At 45.6% G+C, this 26,814-nt stretch overlaps 1 protein-coding gene across 1 annotated transcript in view; it reads left to right on the top strand.

Moving 5' to 3' along the window:
* The window catches only part of DENND2B (DENN domain containing 2B), a 212,496-nt gene that overhangs the window by 53,905 nt on the left and 131,777 nt on the right, over positions 1-26,814 (top strand). The window contains 2 exon segments of the mRNA XM_043970649.1: positions 314-661; positions 14,828-14,922. Coding sequence (XP_043826584.1) covers positions 14,918-14,922 — 5 coding nt within the window. The 5' untranslated portion in view covers positions 314-661; positions 14,828-14,917.

Raw genomic sequence — 26,814 nt, 5'->3', positions numbered from 1 at the left:
GAAGTTGGCCCTTTTCCAAGGGTGCAAGTGCTGAGTCGTTTGGAAGCAGGTGAGAAGTATCTACACATGCATGAGTGCAGATGAGACTTTTTTTTCCTGTGAACAGGACAGTACCAGAAAGCCTGAAGAAGTTCCTGTTTCTTAATATGTTGCTGCCCTCCCTCTCTTGGACGTTGAGGTTGGCAAATCACTTGAGTATTTGCTTTTGTGGACTAAGCTATTTTTCAGGGCCTATTTTAGGGAATTCTGATAATGTTTAGCCAGTCCTTTGATTTTTTTTCCTCCTTTTTTTTTTTCTTTTCTTCTCTATCAGTGGCCTCGGGTCTCATATCAAGAAAGAGTGAAAAAGAAAAGTAGTTAGAGAAAGAACACAAGAAGAAAGATGAGGACCACCAGTGGCTTTTCCAGGGCCACATTTGCAAGAATGCTCTTCTCACAGGAACGTGGGTTCCCCTCGGATGTTGGGCCCTAACCCAGTATGGATTCCTCATGCCCACCAATCTTGGTAGACATCTCTTGGCTGGAGATGGTTGTTCTGATAATGTCTGGGAAAGATGCATTTCCTTGAAGCAACTGGACTATCAGGGACTTCTCCGAGCCAACACAGACACTTACAGGCAAACAGCAAGGTGCCGATACTGGTCTGCTGATTTCAATTTAGGTATTTTTTTCACCACTTTTTTTTCTTTTCTTTTTTGCAGGGCAATGAGGGTTAAGTGACTTGCCCGGGGTCATACAGCTAGTAAGTGTCAAGTGTTTGAGGTCAGATTTGAACTTAGGTCCTCCTGAATCCAGGGCCAGAGCTTTATCCACTGTGCCACCTAGCTGTCCCCGTTTTCACCACTTTTAAAGCAAGAAATAATGTCGACCCCGACTCTGATCTGTAACCCAGCCCCACCACTGTGTGTATGCTGTTCATTGCCATTGTTGGCCAACCACAGATTGCCTATGTACTGGTTTTAGCTGCTGAAATAGCAACAGTGGCAACAATAGCTAGCATTCAGTGTCCCCAAAATTTTGGTGCAGTTTTAATAGTTTAAAGCTATTCACTATCTCTAGCTTTGATATTATTAGGCTTTTTAGCTTATTTCAAGCTTTAATAGCTTAAAATTGCACAAAGACTTTTGGGAAGCTGTATAGCATTTTTAAGATTAGAAAAGTGCTATACATATATTATCTCATTTGACCCACACAAAAAACCCTGTGATGTATAGGTGCTGTTATTATCCTCATTTTACAGAAGAGGAAACTGAGGCAGACAGCAGTTAAGTGACTTGCCCAGGGTCACACAGCTAGTAAATGTCTGACACTGAATTTGAATTCACTTGAGTCCATGTACAGCATTCCATTCACTATTCCATCTAGGTGCCTTCTGTTTTCACACCCTTGTGATTGCATCTCTTCTCAAGTCATCATGACAGGTTAGGGTTATAGTCCTATAAGCTACTCATTTTTAGTCTTTTGTCTGGGGATATTTTATTGTTGGGGGATTGGGAGCAAGGTGGCGCAGTGGATAGAGCATTGGGCTTGGAATCAGGAAGACTCCTTTTCATGAGTTCAAATCCAGCCTCAGACATTTAATAGCTGTGTGACTCTGGGAAGTCACTCAACCTCAATTCCCTCATCCGTAAAATGAGCTGGAGAGGAAATGGCAAACCACCCCAGTATCTTTGCCAAGAAAACCCCCAATGGGGTCACAAAGAGTCAGGTACAACCAAAATGACTGAACAACTTCGTTTTGGTGTGGGGATTGAGGAAAGAATAGGAATTTTCTGAAATGAAACTTCCAGCTGTGGGGTCCTCACCAGACAGGAGGACAGTTGGAAGAACTGTCCAAGGTGTTTCTCCTCTCTGGACGAGTGGTCATCTCCTTTTCTTCTATGTAGTTGGTCTGCACCTACCCCTTGGAGCCCTGCTGGAATATGTTAGGACTGAGCTGCCCTTCCCCAGAGATGCCCCCAGTTAAATGGAATCATTGCCCAGCTTCTCAGAAGCTTATCAGGACAGTGCTTGTTTATTTTTTTTTTAATCCACACAAAAAAGATACTGAAAATATCCATCTTTACCTTGCACAACTCTTGTGGCTTTTTCTGGATCACCGCAGCTCTTCTGTTGGCTGTTGGGGATGCTCTTGCTGACCCTTTGCTTAAAGCAATCTCTGTAGAGTCTCTGAGGTTTGAAGAGGAACAGATGATTTACTAAGCGGTGATAAATCTCATGAGAGTGCACACGATGCACGCCCACTCCTGCCAAATTTTTCCCTGACTAGACTTAGAGTGTTGTGGATGAGTCATAGTAAAGCCTGATTCCTTTCCTACCTCCCATGGATCTTTCTTATAAAGAAGTTTTCCCAGGCATTATTTATTATTTTTTTGGAGGCAATAGGGGTTAAATGACTTGGTCAGGGTCACACAGCTAGTGTCTGAGGTGCCAAGTGGCTCAGTGGATAGAGCAGTGGCCCTGAAGTTGGGAGGACCTGTGTTTAAATTTCACCTCAGACACTTACTAGCTCTGTTACCCTGGCAAGTCACTTAACCCCGATTGCCTTAAACATCCGTGGCCATCTCCAGTCATCCAGATAGCTCCGATGGAGAGAGTGAGGCTGGTAATTTTGCACAGCCCTTCCTCACTTAAATTCAATTCATTGCAAGTCATGACATCACCCTGATGTTATGGTCCTCTTTGAGAACAAAGGACAAACAACAACTGACTAGAAACATTATTGCCCCAGCAGAGCCGTGGTTTTACTAATCCATCACTTGGACAACTTTGAGATTGTTGTTTGATTCCTCTGTTTGGCATTCAAAGCCCTTCATAACCTTTTCCCTTATTTCCTTTTACAAAAAGCCTTTCCTGGTCTTCCTTAATGCTAATATCTTCCCTTTGTTGGTTATTGTTTGATAATTGTTTGCCTGTTGTGTCCCTCATTAGACTTGTTGAGAGCAGAGAATGTCTTTTGCCTTTCTTTGTATCCCCAGAACTTAGCACAGTGCCTAGGACATAGTAGGTGCTTAATAAATGTTTATTGACTGCTGGCTGTGAGGAGAGGCAGTGTTAATACTAGTGTTGCCTCTGAAGTTTCAAGCATTGAGCTAACTGGATGTTGGTCAATTCAATTTTTTTTTTTGGTGGGGCAATGAGGGTTGAGTGACTTGCCCAGGGTCACACAGCTAGTAAATGTCAAGTGTCTGAGGCCAGATTTAAACTCAGGTCCTTCTGAATCCAGGGCTGGTGCTTTATCCACTGTGCCACCTAGCTGCCCCTGTCAATTCAATTTTTTTTTTTTTAGTGAGGCAATTGGGGTTAAGTGACTTGCCCAGGGTCACACAGCTAGTAAGTGTTAAGTGTCTGAGGCCAGATTTGAACTCAGGTACTCCTGACTCCAGGGCCGGTGCTCTATCCACTGCACCACCTAGCTGCACCCCCAATTCAATTTTAAAAGAAAAAAACCACATTTATTAGGCACCTACTTTATTCATGGTGGGCTAATGTTAGAAGGTTATTTAGACAAAACTAAAATTGTCCCTGTATTCAAGCACTTAACATTCCACTGGAGGAATATGGTTCCTAAGTACAGCACAAGGTAAGCTCAGAAGGCAGAGGGGACTGGCATCTGGGGATGTAAGGGAGGCTTCCTGGAACAGGTGGCACCTGAAATGAAGGATTGCCTCGAACACTGTTGGGAGGCAGAGGTGAAGACTGGCTACATTTCAGTGATGGAGGGAAGACCATTTCTGAATGTCCATCGATGCATATATGTATGTGTTATCTCCCCTTTAGAATGAGAGTTCTTTGAGGTCAGGGGCTGTTTTTCCTATTTGTGTTCCCAGCACTTTGCATAGTGCTTTTTCCATAGTAAATGCTTAATAAATGCATCATTCATTCATTCACTCATTCATTCATTTATTCAATTCATAGGAGATGGGGAGAAAGTAGGGAAGGATGATATATTAGGGAAAGACAGGATGGATTGGATATGGGGAAGAGAGAGAGAAACAATTTCAAAGGCCTCCAAGGAAATGATGAACTTGGGTGACTGGAAGGTTGGTATAAGGAAAAGTAGGCCCCTGACATCCTTCACCCCAGCCCTAGCCCCCTCTCCTTGAAGGGTGGGGAACCTCAACAAGGAGGTGGTCTGTTTTTCCTATTGGACATGCCTGTTGCTGCCCGCCCCCTCTTTGGACAATGATCTGGAGATTGTAGCTAGCTCTTGCCTCACTCAGTGGCCAGGAGTTGTAGCAGAAGCAGCAGAGGAATCAGCAATGTCAGGGTCAGGTGTTCAGGGTGCGAGAAGACACTCTACCAGAAGAGAATCTTGGGTTGTAGACCAGAGCTCTCAAACTTAAGGGCCTGTGGGCCATGGGACCTGGAAAAGCTCCTGAGTGCAGCCCAAACTGGATGAAAATATAGATGGGAAATGGTTCATAAAATAAATAAGAACAGTAGATAATATTAATCTGTGGTTTTCTAAGACAGCGTATGGCCTGCAGGGATCCGTTTCTATTTGAGTTTGATGCCACTGCCATTGACTCTCAGTAGCTCACATTTATATATCACTTTAAGGTTTACAAAGAGCAACAAGTTTCCAGTCTATGGTGAGTTGGAGAATCCAGCCTTGACCTCTGCTCTCCATGACTTCTTGAAGGGTCTGGTTTTTCTTCCTAGGTATGCCCAGCTTCAGAACGTCTTACGTTTGCTTTCTTGGACAGAGAACCAAGGTTCTTTCTGGACCTGAAGTCATGAAGACCCAAGTTCAAATCCTGCCTCAGATACTTACTAGCTAGGCGATCATGGACTCAACTGCTGTCTGCCTCTGTTTCTCATCTGTAAAATGGAGACAATAATGACATCTACCTACCTGGTTGTTGTGAAAATAAAATGGCTGTGGGAGATACCAAGGAATTCAAAATGGAAAAAATTTGCCAACTGACTTGATATATGAGGTGAGGGAGGGTTGTACCTTAGAAATAGAAAAGTTTAGAAGAGGGGTGGACTTGGAGGGACATATGATGAATTCTGTTTTGAACACGTTGCATTTGAGATGTTTCCAGTCTGAATTCCCAATAGGCAATTGGTAAAGCTGGACTGAAATCCCAGAGGAGAGACTGGGGTTTGATATATAGATCTATGAAACCTCATTGCAGAGATGATATTTAAACCCATGGGCTCTGATAAGGTAACCAAAAGAGAGAGGACAGAGAGAGAAGAAGGGGGCTGAGGATGGAGCTTTGGAGAATACACACAGTTAAGGGGCACAATATGGAAACAGAGAAGGAGCTGTGAGGCAGGAGGTGACCCAGAAAACCCAAAGAAGAGAGAGAATCAAGGAGCATCAACAATGTCAAGTGCAACAGGTACATTGAAAAGGATGAAGACTGAGAAAGCCATCAGAATTAGTCATTAAGAAATCACTGGCTATGTGACCCTGGCAAAGTCACTTAACCCCAATTGCTGAGAGAGAGAGACAGAGAGACAGAGAGACAGAGACAGGGACAGAGAGAGATCATTAGTACCTTTGGAGAAAGCAGTTTCAATTATGTGATCAGGGTTAGAAGCCTGATAACAAAGGGTTAAAGATTGAGTAAGAAGAGAGGAAGCAGAGTCAATGAGTAGCTTTTCTAGAAGCTGAGAAAAGGAGTGAGATGGGACCATGGGGCATGAGGGCATAGTGGGGTCTAAGATGAGGGAGGCTTGGGCACGTTTGAAGGCAATGGCGGAGGATCCAGTGGATGGGAAGAAGGTGCAGATTGGAAGGTGAGAGCGTGGATGTTGGAGTGAGTAATCTGCTGGAGGATATGAGGAAATAGGAGCTGAGCTGGAGATAAAGTAGGGATTCCTGTTTAGGGCTGGGTTAGACTAGGTGACCTCTGAGTTCTTGACCTACTCCTCTGCTACTCTGTGACTATTAAGTTATTTTAGTTCCCTCTTGGTCTTTGAGAGGAAACTAGCAGGACTACAGTAAAAAAAAAAAAATGACTCCCTTACTGTTTTCCTGGGATGAGTGTGGGGTAGGGAGCTGGCACCGGCCCCTGATGATAACCCTGGCAACATAGGAGATTTCAGCACCTGCTGAGTGGGGCATTTTTCCTGTCCTCTGGGGAAGTCTGTAAAAACCCTGGGTTGTGCCAGTATAGGATAACATACTTGGCCCTGTCAGGCCTCCTTTGCTGGGCAGCTTAGTGTTGAGTTTTCTTTTAATATTGGGTTATTGGAATTTTCTGGATCCAGAGCTCCTGACATAGCCCATCTTACAGAGTGATTAGAACTGAGCAGGCCTGGCTTTCTCTTTGGCCAGCTTACATACTGCGGGGGTGGCCAAAATAGACAGTGTGTGCCCCCAGTCACTTCCAGGCACTACCTTAAGGTTATTTCCCCAAAGTATTGGTTTGGTCCCTTTCTTCTGCCTCTCACCCTCCCGTAGACAGGAAACCCCAAACTCCCATTCTTTCCTCCAGGAAGGGAGGCTCTTTGTAGTCTGTGGCTGCCTGCCTGACCTCAGGCAAATCACCCCAAGGCCCTGAGGTTCCCATCCCCTCCTCCCCCTGCCTCTCTCCCTCTCTCTGTCTCTCTCCCTCTCCCCTTCCTTCTCTATCCTGTTCTGTCTCTCTGTCTTTCCCTCTGTCTCTCTCCCTCTCCCCTTCCCTCTCTACCCCATTCTCTCTGTCTGTGCCTGTCTCTCTGTCTCTCTCCCTCTCCCCTTCCTTCTCTATCCTGTTCTGTCTCTTTGTTTCTGTCTTTCCCTCTGTCTCTCTCTCTCCCCTTCCCTCTCTACCCCATTCTCTGTCTCTGTCTCTCTCCCTCTGTCTCTCTCCCTCTCCCCTTTCTTCACTATCCTGTTCTCTGTCTCTGTCTCTCCCTCTCTGTTTCTTTCCCTCTCTCCTTCCCTCTCTACCCTGTTCTCTCTGTCTCTGTCCTTCCCTCTCTCGGTCTCTCTCCCTCTCTCCCTTTCCCTCTCTACCCCCTTCTCTCTGTCTCCGTTTCTCTCTGTTTCTCTCTCTCCCTCCTCCCCTCCCTTACTCTACAGATGCTTCTGAAGCCAGGAAATCTCTCTGCTGTTTCCGTTGTGTTCCCTGGTTGATGATCCACAAAGCAAGTACATCATGAGCCTAACAAAACAGATATCTCTTTCCAGGCCAGAATCCTAAACCACAGGAGGCTGGGAGAGTTTAGAATAGAAGAGAAATTTGGAGCTAGAAGAGACCTTAGAAACCATCAAGTCCATCTCAGACTTTCTCAGACACCTACTAGCTGTGTGACCCTGAAGGAGTCACTTAACCTCAGTCTGCCTCAGTTTCCCCAAGTATAAAATGGGGATGGATAATAACAGCACCTAGCTCCCAGGGTGGTTGGAAGACACTATTTGTAGCAATATTTAGCACAGTGTCTGGCACATGGTTGGCAGTATGTAAATATTTATTCCCTTCCCCTTCCACTTCTTCTTTTTACAGATGAAAAAACTGAGGCCCAGACAGGTTGTGACTTGTTCACAGTAATAGCGCTAGTAACGGCAGCAGCCAGCTCTAGGACCTCAGTCCTGGGCTGTCACTCTTTCCAGCATGCTAGGTTGTCACTCACTCTTTTGATTGTGAGACCAGATGTTACTCTGCCGTGATGCTTCAGGTCTCCTCTGGGGGCTGGCCCCATCCACTCTGGAACCTGGGAGGGGAAGGAGGTGGTATTCATTAGGGAGGGGAGGGATTCTGCCCAACAAGAAGATCTGAGCAATTCTTTTTCTTCTCGGAAACAGCTTCGGCAGCTGTGGGGAGCCACTGATTTGGTGGGTGGCCTGACAGGGGGGCTCTTTGTGGCAGAACCATCTGGATAGGATGAAAGTGGCCAGGATGGTGAGCAGACTCAAAACCCCTACACCCGAGGAGGCAGAATTTGGAGGAATCATAGATTTAAAGCTGAATACTAAGCCCAAGCCCCTCATTTTAGATTGTCCAGTCCCTTTCTACTTTTCCAGTCTTCTCACATCTTACTCTGGGATCCACTGGCCTCATCGCATAAGACACTCCATCTCAACCCCTGGCATTTCTACTGGCTGTGGCCCATACTTGGAGCACTCTTCCTTCTCATCTCTGCTTCCCGGCTTCCTTGACTCCCTTTAAGTCCCAGGGAAAACCCCACTTTCTGCAAGAAGACTTTCCCAGTCCTCCCTAATCTTAATGCCTTCCCTCTGAGGCCGCCCCCAATTTATCCTGTACATCACTTGTTGGTACATAGTTGTCTTCCATTAGACTGTGAGCTCCTTCAGGCAGGGTTTTTTGTTTGTTTGTTTGTTTGTTTTTGTTTTGTTTTTGTAGGGCAATGAGGGTTAAGTGACTTGCCCAGGGTCACCCAGCTAGTAAGTGTCAAGTGTCTGAGGCTGGATTTGAACTCAGGTCCTCCTGAATCCAGGGCTGAGGCTTTATTCACTGTGCCACCTAGCTGACCCCAAGGCAGGTTTTTTTTAAACTTTTCTTTTTATTCTCCTTGCTTATCATGGTGTCTGGCACATAGTAGGTGCTTAAAAATGTTAATTAGCTGACTAAGAATACTGAAGCTGAATGAGATTAAGTGACTTACCCAGGGCCCTACATCAAGTAAATGGCCAAAGGAAGATTTGAACCCAGGCTTTCCTGATACCAAGTCTAGCACTCTATTATTATAACATGCTGCTGCTTCATTAGAAGTTACAAAGGGCAGCCAGGTGGCACAGTGGATAAAACACAGGCCCTGGATTCAGGAGGACCTGAGTTCAAATCGGACTTCAGACACTTGACACTCACTAGCTGTGTGACCCTGGGCAAGTCACTTATTCCTCATTGCCCTGAAAAAAAAGAAAAAGAAGCAGTAGCTACAGAGAAACTAACTTTTCCATGAGAGGGGAGAACTTCCTAATGGTCAGAATGGGTTGTGTCTGGAAGGAGGGAAGCTTTTTACTCTTAAGAGCTTCAAGAGAAGGTTACATGGCTATTGCTATGGGATTTATTGGCATCTCTATTTAGGTACTTCTCAGCCTCCATGAGCTCGGGACTCCTTTCCTACTCTGATATTCTGGAATTCTAAGTTGTTCCAAGTTCCTCTAGACCCTCTGAGAGGCAACCAGCAAGAATAGAGTTTTTAAAATTTGTGATGTGATTTAAAAAAATCATTGGATTCCCTCATTGGAAGGGACCTTGAGGAGTCATCTAGTCTTTGCCCAAATCTTTAGGCTCAACCCTGGCTTCTCAGACAGACTACAGTCTCTCTTGCCCTGAAAGACCTAGACCTTGTCTTGTTAACTCTCCTGGTATCCAAGACACTATACTTAACCTAAATCTCCCACCCTTCATCGTGAACTACCCCGTTCTGTCTTCATGGAGGGGGATACTTGGTCACATTTCTCTTAGAAGAGCCTGTGTACACATGATGGCAATGACTAAAGCAGAGCCCTGCCTTCTCCTCTTGAGACTGAGGCTGGCTGTAAGAACACTGGTTTCTCATTTTCCATCAGTCTGGCCCTTCCTAGAACTGAGTTCCAAGAGAAGTGTGAGTGACTCGAGGGGAGGAGACCAGGGGCTTTAAGACCTTATACGGGCCCCTTCTTTCCTCATATCCTTCCATCATCTTTAGCTCTTTTAGTCACTAGGGCCTTGGTCTCCGATTTCCCATAATCTCTCCCCCGACTAAACAACTAAGCTGCCTACTATGGTGTACCGTACTCAGTAGGTGCATGGTACCTCTTAGTTGAATGAATTAACCAGTGATTGTTATTTGTTGAATGACGTCTTGCTAGGGATTTGCTACCCTTGCTCAGCCGGAGTCAGGACACCACTGAGTGCTGGGCAGTCTGGTAGACAACAGTATGATGTTATGGTTCTTGGACTGGTAATTGAGTGGATGGGGAGGGCTTGGACGGGGTTCAGAGGAAAGAAGCACCCGAAGAGAGGTCTGGGAAAAAGAGGCCTTTTGAGGAGAAGCTACAGTCTGGGCTTGTTTAGCCAATAGACAATAGACAAATGAGGAAGGAGACTTAATTACAGCTTTTAAGTCTGTGAAAGAATATTGTGTGAGTGAAAGGGAACAGCTGGTCTAAGTTTTCTCCTAGTGCAGGACAGGATGAAATCATTGTTAATTACAGCAAGAGGTTCCCTAGCTAGATGGTAGGAAGGACCTTCTGGAAATACGCTTTGGGAAACGCCTTTCCAATAGAAGCAATGGAGTCTCTCTTGTAGATTTAAATACAAGATGCAAGGTCCTGATCTGCTTTGATCTGAATCCGGGGGGCACGTGGTAGGTAGGGGGAAAGTGAGAAGCCTCTTTCGTTTCCTTCCAAATTAAGCATTTGAAGGACAAGAAATTAAGTTCTTAAAAGTATTGCCCATATTACTGTGTACAACCCCGCTTCTTCCCCAACCATGAAGTTGCTGAGAAAGTCATGTACCTCAAACATGCCACTAGGGGGCGACTAGCCCACATACCGTGTCTAGTTGGGAGGGTTTAGCAAAACTAAAATTGGAGTTTGAGATGTAACTTTTTCTAAAGACAGACTCCAATGCCATGTGAAGCTCTTGACAGATGTTCTTTCAAGCCTCCTCCTCCTCCTCCTTCTCCTCCTCCTCTTCCTCTTCCTCTTCTCTTCTTTCTCTTCCTTCTTTTCTTCTTTTCTTCCTTTTCCTCCTCCTCTTCCTCTTCCTTTTCTTCTTCCTCCTTCTCTTCTTCCTTCTCCTCCATCACAATTCCTCTGTATCATATATAGTGTTTTAGAATGAGGGGGATGGAGATCAGTCTTATTTTTTCCTCTTGAATGTGTAGTACTCAGATCTAGAACTTAAAAGGCATGGGCAGGCAGAAGGTGTAGTTCTAGGTGTGTACCAGGAGAAGGACTTGGAATTTAATACTCATCTCTGTTGGGGAGGGGAGGAAGATAGTTGGGTAGTAAGCTTGGGGTGAAGGGTTGGGAAGGGATAGAGTAAAGAAGATGCTTGACTCAGAGTGGAGGGAAGAAGAACCCTTGAGCATTTTGATCTAGATCTAGACCTTAGAGGTCGCCTTGGCCAACCTCCTGTTTTACAGATGAGAAAACTGAATCTAGGTGGCACAGTGGATAGAATACTAGGCCTGAAGTCAGGAAGACTTCAAGAGTTCCAATCTGGCCTCCGACACTTACTGGCTGTATGACCCTGGGCAAGTCACTTCACCCTGTTTGCCTCAGTTTCCTCATCTGTAAAATGAGCTGGAGAAGAAAATGGCAAACCACTCCAGTCTCTTTGCCAAGAAAACCCCAAATGGGGTCAGGAAGAATAAGACACAACCGAAAACAGCAACAACAGAAGCCCAGGCTCTGGGCTTGTAGGTCATAGGGCTAAGGTTTAAAGCCAAATCTTCCGCCTTCAATCCCAGTACTTTGTACTGCTACCATATTTTGTGGTTTTAATCTACAGGAGCTAGTGATTTTATGTGTGCATAGGAGGCCAGGGGCACAAAGAAAAAAGGGCAAACTAGGATTCTTCAAGCAGATGCTGAAAAAACAATTGGCAAGCCTTCCCCACTGCCCCACCCCCACCCCACCAGAGTATCACTGACCATAGTGAGGGAACTGTAAGGTTCTATTTTTCTGCAACTCGACTTCCCAAGATCTTGGAGGGGTTCATTGCTGAGTTGAACTTTATGCCCTCAGACACACACACATACCATGTGCTCAGTTATGCCAAAGGCCTTTGTTGGGTCTCAGAACTCCATCTAAAACAGATAAATACGGTTAAGACTAGTGTAAGAGCAGGAACGGAATGACAAAGAGCTCTGGAGAAGGAGTCAGGAGACTGAGATCCTGGCTCTGGCTTTGCTACTAACTACCCAGTTACCTTGGGCAAATCATATTCCCTGCCCCCCTTTTGGACTGCAGTTCTCTCTGCTGAAAAAAGAAGAGGTTGAATCAAATCATCTTTAAAGCCTCTTCTAGTTTGTACTTTGTTTGATTCTACATGTTAGGAGTTCTCTTTAGTAACAATAATATCTAGCATTTGTACAGGGTGGACCAAAAGTCACGAAGGGGTCTGATGTTTCAATAACTTTTGGAAAATTATTTTTCTTTATTTTTTGCTATTTATGAGATTTGATTTTTCACATGTAACATAAATTCATTTCCTATATCTACTGTATATGATGCTATGGTACTGTAAATTAAAAACAAAAAATAAAAGCATTACCAAATATTTGTGACTTTTGACCCACTGTATAATGCTTTAAGCTTTGCAAAGAAATTTCACAAATGTTTTCTCATTTTATCCTCACAACAACCTTAGGAGGTAGGTGCTATTTTTGTCTCCATTTTATAGATGAGGAAACTGAGGTGACATGGGTTGTGGTTTACTCAGGTCACCCAGATAGTAAGAGTCTGAGGCTGTATTTGAACTCAGGTAAGGTCTCTTCAGAGCAAAAATGGCCCTTACAACATGAAGAGAAGACAAGATTTCTCTCCTTTTCACCATTTTCTTTCCTCTCATTTTCCCCCTCCTACCAAAAAAAAAATCCCAAACTAGGTCTGTTCTAGGTTCATAGGGTTGAATATAAGGACTTCGATGGTCTGAGGTTTTAAGGGGGTTTGATAATCTTACATTTTTTTTGAAGCTTGAAGTTGCTGAGTTGAACTTTATGCCCTCAGACACCAACCATTGATGTTTGTAATGCCTTGCTTTTCCCTTTTAGATTTTGTAACATTCCTTTTTCCCCAACCCTTTCTAAACATCCTATATAGCAGAAGTGTCAGATTTGCTGCTGGCTGGCCTGCAAAACTCCTAAGTGTAGCTTGAACCAAATTAAAATGTAATTAGGGGATGTTTAACAAAATAAGTGAAAATACAATACAACATAGATAATGTCAATTTGTGTTTTCTAAGTCAATATGTGGCTACAGGGATCTATTTCTATTTGAATCTGACATCACTGAAGCATGCAGATATATAGATATAAATATATACATGTGTATATAGTATGTGTACATGTATACACAGATATGTGAATGTCTTCATATATATAGGTTGTTGCTGTTCAGTTGTTTCAATCATGTCTGACTCTTTGTTGACCCCATTTGGAGTTTTCTTTGCAAAGATACTGGAGTGGTTTGCCATTTCATCCTCTAGGTTATTTGACAGATGAAGAAACTGAGGCAAACAGGAAGTGACTTGCCCAGAGTCACACAGCTGGTTAAGTGTCTGAGGCCAGATTTGAACTCAAGAAGATGCGTCTTCCTGACTCCAGATTCGGCGTTCTATCCTGTGTTTTCACCCAGCTGTCCTACATACATATATGCATTATGTTATATATATGTGTGTGCATGTATATATATATATGTGTGTGTGTGTGTGTGTGTGTGTGAGTGAATGTGTATATATGATATTATATCTGTATATAATATAATTTCCTCCTCCAAATCACATCCATCTGTGACAGTAGGTAGATACCAGAGGTCTTTATGCCACATTAATATATGTATTTTAAAAATCTATGATGAACTTAAAATGTTTAACTCTCGTTGAGATAGTTAGAAGCACCCTGAGATGTTATAACACCATGATGAAGATCAGTGCAATAATGATTCTATTCATGTGGGCAGCTAGGTGGCGCAGTGGATAAAAAGCACCGGCCCTGGATTCAGGAGGACCTGAGTTCAAATGTGGCCTCAGACATTTGACATTTACTGGCTGTGTGACTCTGGGCAAGTCACTTAACCCTCATTGCCCCACACCAAAAAAAAAATAAATTTTTTTTAAAAGATTCTAGAATAATGTAGGATAGAATTTTCTGTACCTTGAGTGGAGAAACCAACAATCTGCAGAGTTCTTTCATTAACTCAATCTGTGTCCTAGAGCAAGCCATTTAATTCTTGCATGTCTGTTTTCTCCTTTATGAGATGGAGAGAATACCACCTCCCTTTACCTACCTTGTCATGAGGCTGTTGTGAAATTCAAATGAATGAGAATTTGTGTGTGAGCACTGAAAAAAATAAGGCATCATATAAGCCCAAAGTTATCCATTTATATTTCTCATAAGATCTAGAGCTGAAGGAAACGTTAATGGTCAGCTAGTCCAACCCTCGATATTTATATGTGGGGAAAGGTAGAAGGAAAAAAGCAGAGGGGAAGTGACTTGCTCAGGGTCACACAGGAAGGAAGCCCAGAGCAAGTATTCATAGGTAAAGGAGCCCGGTATTTTTCTTCTAGTCTATGAGTGGATGCTACAAGATGGCCCAAAAGTCTTAGTGGAGTTTTAAACTATAGTTCAGAGATTCTCCTTCTATCGTCTCCTTTGAATCCCAGGACAAGCCTTCGAAGTGGGAGTGCAGGTTTTTATTAACCCCTTTTCATCAGGAACCTCTGAGGCTCGGATGTTGGTGACTTGCCCAAGATTCGGGAGCTGGTCCGGGTGGAGCTTCAGCCCAGGCATTCAGACTCCCAAGAACAATACTTTTCCCATTCTCCCTAGTGAGTGTAGACAGGAGGAGGTATGCCCTCTCGCCTCTGGAGATCCACCAGAGCCTTTGACCTCTAGACCTGGGTAGGACCCCAGAGCCTCTGGCCCTCCGCCATAACGTGTGACCCTCATTCCGCTTATCGATCGGGTTTTGCTCCCTGCATATGATAGCCCCTTGACTGTGTCAGTGAGGGCCATGCCAATGTCCTGAGCAGGACAGAAAAGGAAGAAAGAGGGGGGACGGGACGGGAAGGGAAGGGAAGGGAAGGGAAGGGAAGGGGAGGGGAGGGGAGGGGAGGGGAGGGGAGGGGAGGGGAGGGGAGGGGAGGGGATGCCAGCTCTCCCCTCTGCCTCGTGATAGTCCTGACTAAGCGATTGTTTTGATTTTCAGGAAGATGAGCGACTGTCCAGGCTCTGACCGCAGCACCATGATTGCCTGCACTGACTAAAGCCATCCCCAGGACCTGGGCGGGCTCATGGGATGAGGTGGGTGCATTTCCGCCCACATCTCAGCCCGGAAAATCCCAAGTACAGAAACAAGTCAAAGCAAGGCAGCACAATCCTCCCAGCCCACTTCAGAGCCCAGGGGCGGCATTCATTTCCTCTCCTGATCCTTTTAGCCCGCTCCCTCCTGTAACTCACGACTCCTCCAAGTTATATTATTTTAAAAAACAAAAATAACAACATCGAGACGACATTGCAGGGAGGAGAGAACAAGCCAGCCTAGTGTCTTCTCCCTTCTCTCCTCTGGGCTATTGGAGCAAGTTCCCAGAACAGCTCAGTGCCTCTGTTTGACCGGAGGGAGGTAGGAGGGGGGTGGAATGTGCGGAAAACCGGACCGATCAAAAGGCAGTTATTTCATGGATGCTTCCAGCCTTAAGAGTGCATGTGTGTGACAGAGGGATTGTTGTGGGGAGGCAGTGGGGTAACAGAGGAGAACAGGAGAGACAGAGACAAAGAAAGAGGAGAGACAGGCAGAGAGAACACAGAGAGTGTGTGTGTATGAGAGAGAGAGAGAGAGAGAGAGAGAGAGAGAGAGAGAGAGAGAGAGAGAGAGAGAGAGAGAGAGAGAGCAAGCGAGCGGGCGAAGGAGCCAGAGAGAGAACAGGGTCTCCATGACAACTGGCCTGGCCAGCTAGTTGTGCTTGTGCTCATTGGAGCTGGGAGCAGCTTTGGAAAGGTCAGAGGAAGGAGCTGTGGGAAGCGCCCAGCAGGTATTGGACCCTAAGCGAACGGATTTGGGGGCCCGGGGCTCCCCAGACTGAGCTTGGTGTGAGCGATCCCCTGCTGAGAATGGAGTGGGCAGGAAAGCCCCGGGAGTTTCAGGTAAAGAACACCCCCCCGACTTTGGCCCGATAGCTTTCCCTCCTCCCGGTTCTTGTGTTTACTCGGCACTGGCGGCGGCTGCGAACGCCTGCCCTCTCTCGCTGCTGGGGCTCTGGGGCTCTGGGGAATGATGTCATGCTCCAACAGTTGGATTCTATTAGGTGAGCAGCAAGGAAACAGCCAGCTTTCCGGGCTGAACGACCTGGCCTTGCTGAGGCTCGCTCTTCTGCAGAACCGGAGGTATTGGAGCACAAATAGCACCACTGGGTTGACTTTATTTCAGCGTGAGGATTTTTGCATTTAAAAGCAAAACAAAACAAACAACCCTTTTCACTAGTTTTTGCGTTGAGTCTTACTGAAAATCCCCATGTCCTGTACACACCCGCTGCTTTCAAGTCTCTTACTTGCGGTTCTGCCCGGCCTGTAATTTTAAATGAAAGCTAATTAAACCCCACTAGGTGCCGGCTCTGGAATCCATGTGTCTCCGGAGCATTTGCTGGAATGGGGAGAGTGTGGTGGGGAGTCCTGAGCTGGGGAGCCTTCCCCCCTTCCCAGTTTGGCCCTGAGGCTCAGGATAGCCTCCTTGGGTCTTTAATACCAACCCGAGGTGATTTTTCCAAGAGATACAAAAGGAGGGCAGAAGGTAGCTTGCCTTGGGGGTGGGGGGGTCTCTCTTCCAGTCTCCTGGCAATCTGAGAGGGGGCTGGGAGTTGGAGCGGGTAGATGCCCCTGGTTAAGATTCTAACCAAGTATGATGGTGCAGACAGTGAGTGTCTCAGCTGGCCCAAAGCACAAAGAATCCAAGCTTCCTTTCCCCTTCTCTTCTGATTGTCTTGTACTTTGGAAGAACAAAAACAAAAACAAACTCCCCCCAACTTGTTCTGACTTCAGAATACAGTCTGTGGGTTACTTACACTTTAGACCGTTGATCAGCATGTGGGACTGGTGGAGACCGTCCAAGGTATTGAGGGGATCAGACAATATTATCTGAGGTAGAAAGGTGGAATGCACCATCCAACATCACATCTTTGGGAGCCCCAATGCCTAGGTGACACAATTATCACCTCTGTCTCTGCCCTTGAAATAACTTAAACTTTCTCCAAGCCAAGCATCCAGCCTTGTCAGGGCCATTGCCTTTTTTCCTTGGGACACAGTAGGGAAGCCCCCCAGCTCTTTTTATTTTTTTCCCCTTCCCTTCTTGAACTTTCTGAACAGAATGTCTTTTGTACTCTGGCAAACAATGAGAGAGCCTCCTGATTGGCCCAGAGTATGCCTGCCAATGTCAGCCAGTGACTGTGCTGCGGATTTCTGTTCATTCCTCTGTAATTCTTAAATCTGTGTTTATGTGGGCATTTGTGTTTGGGAGTCGGCATCCATGGATGGACTCATAGAATCTGGGCCTTAGATAAGGTCGCTTCTAAAGTTATTCCTTCATTCAGGGCATTCTCAGGGACCCCGCCCCTCCTTTGCCTTAAATGTGATTTCTACTTAATGCAGGGGTGAGTGTGAAGTATGCAGTTGGTCAAGACGAGACTTGGTCTCCGGGGAAAGAATATGGTATGGAGAAGAGGCCTCCTGGAATTTTGGGGGGAGCTCATTTTTGCTTCTCTGTTAGGGAAGTATAGACTGAGAATCTCTGATCTCCTTTAATCATGTGTCTGGGAAAGAATGGTTCCCTTGATTCTGTCAGCTCCATGTGTATGAAAAAAAGCTATAGAGGGGTTGTTGTATGACTTCCGCCAACTGACTTGGTCTTTCCATGCCAGTTTCCCCATCTTTAAAATCGGTGCCATTGGGGTGGCTAGGTGGTGCAGTGGATAAAGCACCGGCCCTGGATTCAGGAGGACCTGAGTTCAAATTTGGCCTCAGACACTTGACACTTACTAGCTGTGTGACCCTGGGCAAGTCACTTAATTCCCATTGCCCCGCAAAACCAAACCAAAACAAAAAAAACCAACAAAACAACAAAAAATAAAATCGGTGCCATAAACTTCTGCCTTTTCCAGATTATGAACATGTCACTGGATCTGTAATTTAATTGCTGTGACTAATCCATCCACTGGTACAGATTGCAACCCCTCTGTGCCTTCCCATTTCCCTCATCTACATTATCCCGTAGGTTCTTCATAGAGGAGTACCCTCTAATGTTGCAGCCCCCACCCCCCACCCCCGAGTCTTTTACATATGACAGATACCAGCGCCACACACCCAGGACAGCCATAGCTTATAAAGATGAAGAACGCCTGTGGAAATGATGAGAGATGTAGAGAGAGCTGCTAAGTTGTTGCTTCTCCTCCCTGGGTTAGATAGAGCCACAGACATGAAATCATAGTATCACAGAATTTCATTTGCAAGGGTCCTCAGATGTTATGGAGTCCAGCTCCTAAGCAGAACATGAATTCTTTCAACACCATCTCCAAGTGGTCATTCAGCCTGCATTTGTGAAGACAGCTGGCTATGGGGGGGGACTCATTACCGTCGAAGGCCACCTGTTCTAATTTTTTTGTTTGTTTGGTTTTTTTTTAGTGAGACAAGGGGGGTTAAGTGACTTGCCCAGGGTCACACAGCTAGTAAGTGTTAAGTGTCTGAGGCCAGATTTGAACTCAGGGACTCCTGACTCCAGGACTGGTGCTCTATCCACTGTGCCACCTAGCTGCCCGACCTGTTCTAACTTTGAGTAGCTCTTGTTAGGAAGTTTGTCAGATGGAAGAGAAGATCTCAGAGAGGATATTTGACTTCTCCAAGGTGACACGGGACCAGCCAGCAGCCCATTTTGTACTGGTGAGAAGGCTAGCGGCTAACAGGGAGAAGGGTCTCTAGTTTCCTAGCCTGGTTCCTTGGGATACCTACTCAGCCTGCTGGGTGTTGCTGAGGGGTCTGCTTGGGGACAGGGGCAGCCTGAAGTGGGATTGAGGCTCTGCTTCTGTGCTTGTTCTCCTCCTGGTGATAAGGAGTTAACTTGAATAGAAAGAGAAAGACAGAGAAAGACACAGAGAGACAGACAGAGAGAGAAAGAGAGAATGAAGGAAGTGGAACGTGTTAAAGAGGAGACCTCCTGGATATGCCATGAGGCCAAAGGACATCAGAATGGGCCAGAGAGAGGAATCACAGGACTTAATACTGATGTTGGCAGAGATCAGGCCCTGTGGGTGGAACAGTTAAAGGGATTATGTGTTTTTCTTCCACCCTGTTAGCCCCTTTTTTTTGTGGGCCAGTCAACTTTGCAACTTTGCCCTGAGGTGGTGTCTGGGAAGCTCAGTCCCTGAGCTGTGGGGTTCTTGGTGCTGTGCCAGTCCCTCCTTCCATTCATCACCCTCCATCAGTCTCAGGAAGGTCTGACAATTTCACAAGTATGGTCTAGTACAAAGAGCATGCAGCCGTGGGTTCAAATGCCGCCTCTGATGCTTACTGCCTGTGTGATCCTGAACAAGTTACCTAACCTCTCTTCATAGGCCTTAGGATCTTTATCTTCAAGATGAGGGGTTTGGATTGGAAGGCCCCTTCTGGTACAGATTTATGATCCAATGACCATCTCTGTTCCCCCAGAGGTGAGTCACAATTTGCATGCCTCTGAGGTCCCTAGTAGACTAACAAAGTACCGTTCTCATTTCTTCTTTGCAACTTTTTAAGACAGTTGTTTTCAAAATGTAGTCTTTGGGTGGGATCCCTAGGGGGTCTCCAAGACCCTTTGGGGGGTGCTTTTTAAGATCAAAATTATTTTCATAACTATACTAACACAATTATTTTCTAACATGCTAAATATTGATAAATACAGCCCACAAGTTCTTTGGGGGTCCTCAGTAATTTGTAAGAGTATAAAGGGATCCAGAGGCCAAAAAATTTGAGAAAAGCTGCCCATAGGCTGCAAGAGGCCAAGAAATTGCTGACCTGCACTGGTAGAAGAATTTTGTTCATCTAGGAATTCCCTATACTAATGAAATCACAGACCCAGCCCCTGTCTCCTCACCCTGTCCTGGAGTCTCTAATTACTACAAGTGGTGACTGAAGGGAGTACCCTGGGATTCCCTTCAGCTCAGGATATTTTTGTGGCCAGACTAAGCATGTGGACAATGCCAGGCACATAGTAGGCAATTAATAAATGTTGATTGATCGTTGTTAGAATCATGAAACTGCTGAACATTACAGCAGGAAGGTTCCTTTTTTTTTTTTTTAGTGAGGCAATTGGGGTTAAGTGACTTGCCCAGGGTCACACAACTAGTAAGTGTTAAGTGTCTGAGGCCAGATTTGAACTCAGGTACTCCTGACTCCAGGGCCGGTGCTCTATCCACTGCGCCATCTAGCTGCCCCTGGAAGGTTCCTTTTAAAGGATATCTGGACCAACTTCCTTATTTTACTGGTGAGGAAACTGAGGCCCAATAAGATAAAATAGTGTGTATGAGGTCACATGGGTAGTTAGTGGCAACCTATCCCCGGAAGGCAGAGATTAGCCCCACCCCACCCCTAGGGCCAGGTGTAAAGAGGTACCTGAAATTGACTCAGCAGAGTACCAGCCCCCAGGCTGAGGGTTTGGGGGAGAGCCTGGAATGATGGGCATGCCCCACACATGCTCCCCCAGCCTTCATGGGGCCCTACAGCTCTTTCTGTATTTCTTATCTGGTCTCTGAATTTAGGGGATTCCAGGTGAGCCCAAGAAACTTTTTGTGCAGCAGGGTGAGGAGTGAGGTCATCCAGTAGCTGATTTTTTTTTGTTAGTGAGGCAATTGGGGTTAAGTGACTTGCCCAGGGTCACATAGCTAGTAAGTGTTAAGTGTCTGAGGCCGAATTTGAACTCAGGTACTCCTGACTCCAGGGCCAGTGCACTGCGCCACCTGGCTGCCCTGGTAGCTGATTTTTTCAGGGCTTGGGAGTTCTGGCCACCTGTGATTGTTCAGAAGGGTCCCATCTCTGACTGGGCAGTGCTAGCCACTGCCGAACAGGTAGCCTCATTCAGAGGCTGCTCAGGACTCGCCCTGAGTGAGTGTTGGTTGTTTTCCCTGAGCGTGGATCCCTTCTCTGTCCTTCAGAAGCGACTAGGGCTTCTGTGGTTTTGTTGTCTGGCTGAGCTGGTCTCATTGGTCACGGCTTGCCCTTTTCTAGACTGACACCTTTGTTAATGGTTCCTGTCTGGTCTCAGCCAGAAGCTCTCCAGTCCTGCCATCTCTGGGATATACAGTGTGATTCTGTGGAAGCCGCCCTGGCCTGGATTGAGCTAGTCTGTCTGCCCCCTGTACAGCTGTGGTCTGTACAGTGTTTGTACAATGTCTGCCTCAGTGGTACCAGCAAGAGCTCATGCCTGATGTGGAAGGAAAATGAGATCAGATAGTCAGTAGGTTAAGCTTGGCCAATCCTCTGTTCCTATTCCTTGGGTGTTTTGTTGTTGGTGGTTTTTTTTTTTTTGGTGGGAATCACTCTGTGTGTGTGTGTGTGCGCGCGCGTGTGCCAGTGTAAGACTTAGCTATTAGCTACAGGATGATAATTGGGTTCTTTGAGTTCAGGGACCATGGGAAGAAGAGGGGGAGGGACATTAGGAAATGCATTGGGGGTGGGGATATAGTGGGAACTGATGAGAAAAATGACCATCTGGCAAAATTGGAAAGAACTGTTGTTGGCTTTTTTTTTAGCCTGTGGGCAAGTTTGCATTATTGTGTGTGCTTTTGTGGTGTGGAGCTGGGGAGCGTTTGGTGGATTTGTCTCAATTGGTATCCTCTGAATGTCACTGATGGCGGGAAGCTGGCCAGCCTGCACTTACCTTAAGCCTAACTTCTCATATATGTTGTGTGTTTGGGGGTGGAGCTGAGGGTGTTGAGAGGCCAGCACTTCTCTTCTGTCCTTCCCTCCCAGTCCCCTGCCCCCTGGTGTTTTCCTTGACTGCTATCCTGGATCTCTTGAAAATACATTGCACAAGTATGAGCAGATCAGACATCTATCCGTACACTCTCTTACTAACCTTTCTATCCTGAAATCTGCCCTAAAAGTGCTTCCGATCCTTTGACCCAAAGCACTGAACCAGAACCAGCAGGGGCTCATTGTTTTTCTTGACTCCCCAGCCCTTTGCTTCTTCTTTCTCCACCATGATGACCAGGCCTGCCCCACCCTCTAAATGTACACATTTTGTTCATGCCCACGCGTGATGGGCTGGAGATTGACAGAATGGAAAACAAAAGGAGAAAGCCAAAAGGTGACCTTGATGCTAGAGGTGGTCTAGCAGAAGTGTGGGCAACCAGGAAGATAAGAATTAAACTAGTCACAATCTGAAGAAGGATGACAATTTTTTTAGTCTTTCTTCTCTTCTCCAACAGATTGTTCCTTTCCTCATTGCTTTAACCTTGTCTCCCTTTACTGGCTCCTTCCCTGCTGTCTCCTCATCCCTAAAAAGCCTCCCACCATCCCCACTAATTATTGACTCTCTTCTTTTTCTCCGCCAAACTCATTGTCTCCACTTTCTTTCCTCACTCTCTTCTCTGCAATTTGGCTTCTGACCTCATCACTCCAATGAAGCTGCTCTCTTCAAAGTTACCAGCGATGTTTTTTTTCTTTTCCATTCTAAGTGTTCTTTTGTATTATTAACTTAACACGCATCATCACATGTGAACATTCCAAGATCTAAAGAGCAGAGAAGAGGGTTATATATGAAATTGTGAACTTTCGGTTAGCTGCAGGTCTCTTTTTTAGGTGCATATTAAATTCAGCACAGTAGTAATCAAGCTGCCTTGCTTGTGAGTCCCTTTCTCAGCCTCTTTCTGCTCTTTTTTGTTCTTGTTGTTTTTTAATGTTTAATCGACACTTTTTTCTTTCTTTTATTTTTCTCTCTCCCTGCCCAGCTGCCCCTGCCTGCAGAAAACCCTCCTTTGTAACAATTAAGTACCACCAAGCCAAACAAATCAGTGCATTGACCTTGTCTGAAACTGTCACCTCTCTGCCATTTGTCTTCTCCAGTCATGATCGGTCACCTGGCGGCTCAGATTTCTGATGTCTTTCAAGACTCTTTTCTTTCATTGTGTTAATCGTGTACATTTCCCCTGGTTGGTTCTTCTCACCTCACTCTGAATCAATTCCGTAGAAGTTTTCCCAAGTTTCTTGGAACCTGATTGTATTTGTCACTTGTTAAAGCACAGCAGTGTTCCATTCTTTTCATGCACTGTGCTTCATTCAGCCAGTGGCTGGCTGACTGGTACTTTGTCTGCAGTTCTTTGTGACGACGAGAAAGTGCTTCCATAAATATTTCTGTGCAGTATTGTCCCTTATCTTTGAAATTCTCTGTCCTTTCTTCCTTTGAGACATAGCTCAGGCATCTCTTATGAAAGAAGCCTTCCCGAGCCTCTCCAAACTGCTAGCTCCTCCCCTCCTGAATTAGTTATATAACTACTTTGGATGTATTCTCTTTATATTCATTTTGTATAGAATTGTATCTCACATATATGCATATACATACGTGTATGCATATATACACGCATGTGTGCACATGCATATACGTATGTGTGCATATATACACATAATGTGTGTATGTGTATACACACATATACATCATATATATACACATACATACATAATACACATACATGCAAACCTATGCACACTTCTTGTAGCCCCTGTTAGAATGTAAATTCCTTGACATTAGGTATCATTCTCATTTGTTGTATTTGTTTTCCCAGCATTTAGCACAGTTCCAGTTCCTGGCACATAGCTGATGATTAATAAATGCTGGTTGATAACAAATAGTTGATTGATTGGTAGTAGGTGCTTAATCCATGTTTGTTGGTTAAAGGATTGATAAGGATCACAGAGAGAGAGAGAGAGAGAGAGAGAGAGAGAGAGAGAGAGAGAGAGAGAGAGAGAGAAGACAGCTCTTCAGATGGCCAAGGGGCTTCCTGAATGCATTTTCAAAAACGTCTAGAGCAAAGCTTCTAAAACTCTTGGTGGAGACCCCATGTGGTATTATGTAACTGAATGGGGGTGGGGGGCGTTGCTGCTGCCGTGGTTCGGAACACACAACATGCACACTTTGCACTGCACATGCTGTCTCGGGGTCTCCAGTGGGTAGCTTTCTAACACTATTGTAGTTACCCTTCGTATCACATTTATCTCAATATTCAGTCTGTTTCCAGATCTTGCCATGTTTTTTTGTTTTTTTTCAGGGCAGTGAGGGTTAATTGACTTGCCCAGGGTCACACTCACACAGCTAGTAAGTGTCAAGTGTCTGAGGTCAGATCTGAACTCGGGATCTCCGGAATCCAGGGCCGGTGCTTTATCCACTGCGCCAGCTAGCTGCCTCCCATGTCTTTCTTTATGACATCTCTCAGGGACAGTCCCTCGTCCCCACTCCCACAGCCCCTCACCCTGGTTCTGCCTCAGTCTCTTTTACTGTAGGTTGGGCTAATGCATCAGTATCCTCCTAATTATATCCCTGCCTCACATTTCTTTCTTTCTTTCTTTCTTTTTTTTTTTGGTGAGGCAATTGGGGTTAAGTGACTTGCCCAGGGTCACACAGCTAGTAAGTGTTAAGTGTCTGAGGCCGGATTTGAACTCAGGTCCTCTTGAATCCAGGGCCAGTGCTCTATCCACTGCGCCACCTAGCTGCCCCTAAAGCAAACTTCTAAAGTGTAGCTCTGACCACCACCCTGCCTCTCTCCATGTACTCCAAAGAATTCCCATTAAAAACCTCCAAGATCTGACCCAGAGCATGGCATCGCATGCTCTGCACAACCTGGTCCCTTCCTACCTTTCTGGTTTGCTTACACTCCTTATACTTGGCTCCCCAGCACACACACACACACACTTCACGATCCAGCCCCACCTGAGGTCCCACGCCCTTTGCCTGGGCAGTCTCATGCCTGAAGTTCTCTAGGTCTTCATCTCTGCCTCTCAGCTTCCCCACCTCTCTTCAGGACCTTCTCTAGGATGCCTTTCCCAGTCCCACAGGCTGCTAATGCCTTTCCCTCTCATGTAACCTCCCATCCACCCTGTCCATATACACCATGTACTTGCTATGTAGATTTTTGTCTCCTCATTAGAGTGGGAGCTCCTTGGGATAGTTTTTGCCATTCTTTGTATTTTCAGTGCTTAGTACAATTCCTGGAACATTTGTTCATTTGTTGTTCAGTCGTTTTTCAGTCATGTCTGACTGACTCTTCATGACCCCATTTGGGGTTTTCTTGGCGAAGGTACTAGAGTGGTTTAGCCATTTCCTTTCCAGATCATTTTACAGATGAAGAGACTGAGGCAAACAGGGTAAAGTGACTTGCCCCGGGTCACACAGCTAGTAAGTGTCCCAGGCTATATTTGAACTCAGGTCTTCCTGACTCCAGGACTGGCTCACCTAGCTGCCCTCCTGGAACATAATAAGTACTTAGTAAGTGCTTGCTGACTGACTCCCTTTACTAGGTAGGGAAACAGAAGTCAATAAAATGTGGGGATTTCAGTCCATGATTGGAACCCAAGTGAAGGACCCCTATCGTCAGCCCCTTATATCTTAGAAAGGACAGTGAAAATAACCCCAGTAGAAAATTCAGGTCGTCTTTTGGTTGGGGACTGTCAACATTTTTTGTCTTCTAGGAATACCCTGGGCCTGAGTCGTTCTTGTATAAATTTGTCTCCTGGGAAATATTGATAATTAATATTTATAGAGCCCTTACTAAGTGCCGAGCACTTTGCTAAATGCTTTACAGATATTCCATTTGATCCTCATGACAGCTCTAAGAGGTAGGTGCTATTTTTAACCCTTGTTTTACAGATGACAAAACTAAGGCAAAGAGGGTTAAGTGACTTGCCCAGGATCACCCAGCTATTAAGTATCTGAGGCTGGATTGAATTCAGGTCTTCCCAACTTCGGGCCTAGCATCCCTCTGATTCTGTATCATCCCTTTGAGGGCAGGAGTGTGTCTTATCACTTCTTTCCCCTAAGTGCTTCACACAAAGCCTCCCAAGGGTGGGAATTTATTTTTTTTACTAAATGAATGAACAGGGACATAGAGGTGGCCCAGTGGATAAAGCACTGGCCCTGGAGTCAGGAGGACCCAAGTTCTGATCCAGCCTCAGACTCTTACTAGCTGGGTGACCCTGGGCAAGTCACTTTACCCTGTTTGCCTCAGTTTCCTCATCTGTAAAATGGTAGCTAGGTAATACAGTACATAGAGTGCCAGGCCTGGAGTCAGAAAGACTCATCTTCCTAAGTTCTATCCCAGCCTCAGATGCTTACTAGCTGTGTGACCCAGGGTGAGTTACTTGACCCCTGTTACCTCCAAAAGCCAAAACAAATAAATGAATGGACAAAGTCCTTTGGGATTCAGGCTGTTTTCTTCCCACCTAGAATCAGACACTCCAGATGGGTCTTCCAGGTATAAGACCATAGAAACAAAGGTCCTTAAGTTCACACTCTTGAGCACTCAAAGCATTGCTGTTAGGATCCTGACAGGCTGTTAATTCCAGGGAATCCCAGGGGTGGGGCTGGCCCTCTGCAAAATTGCCCAACTTTCCTTCTTCCTCTCCCTGCCTGGTGTCCTTGACTACCCTTCCCCCTTGATCCTTTGTACCCCTGCACTGTTTTTCCAGTTGCTTGTTACCCTTCTGAAGCTAATCGGCAGTAAGGTGTTGGGGTTAGTTAATAATGGCCCTGGTGGGGTCAGCTAGGTGGCTCAGTGGATTCAGGAAGACCTGAGTTCAAATCAGGCCTCAGACAGTAGCTGTGTAACCCTGGGGCGGGTCACTTAACTCTCCTTGTCCTGCAAATATCTATCCATCTATCTCTCTATCTTTCCATCCATCCATCCATCCATCCATCCATCCATCCATCCATCCATCCATCCATCTATCTATCAGCCCTAGGGGAGATGTGACATTTTAGTAGGGGACTTCTAGAAAGCAAAACTTCCAAGACCCAAAGACAGACACCTTAAGGGTGGAATTTTAGGCATTGTGATGAACAGCAAGGAAGGGATTTTTGGTTGGAGTAGCTTTTCTGGGGTCCTATAATTTCCTTACGTGGGTAGCCCCTGCTCTGCCTCCTCACAAAGTTGGCTTTAGACCGCAGTTCAAGTTTCCTCCCAAACATAACTC

This window comes from Dromiciops gliroides, chromosome 6, assembly GCF_019393635.1.
Source record: "Dromiciops gliroides isolate mDroGli1 chromosome 6, mDroGli1.pri, whole genome shotgun sequence".
Taxonomy (NCBI): domain Eukaryota; kingdom Metazoa; phylum Chordata; class Mammalia; order Microbiotheria; family Microbiotheriidae; genus Dromiciops; species Dromiciops gliroides.
The sequence above is the reverse complement of the archived record's forward strand: the minus strand, read 5'-3'. Positions and strand labels throughout refer to the sequence as shown.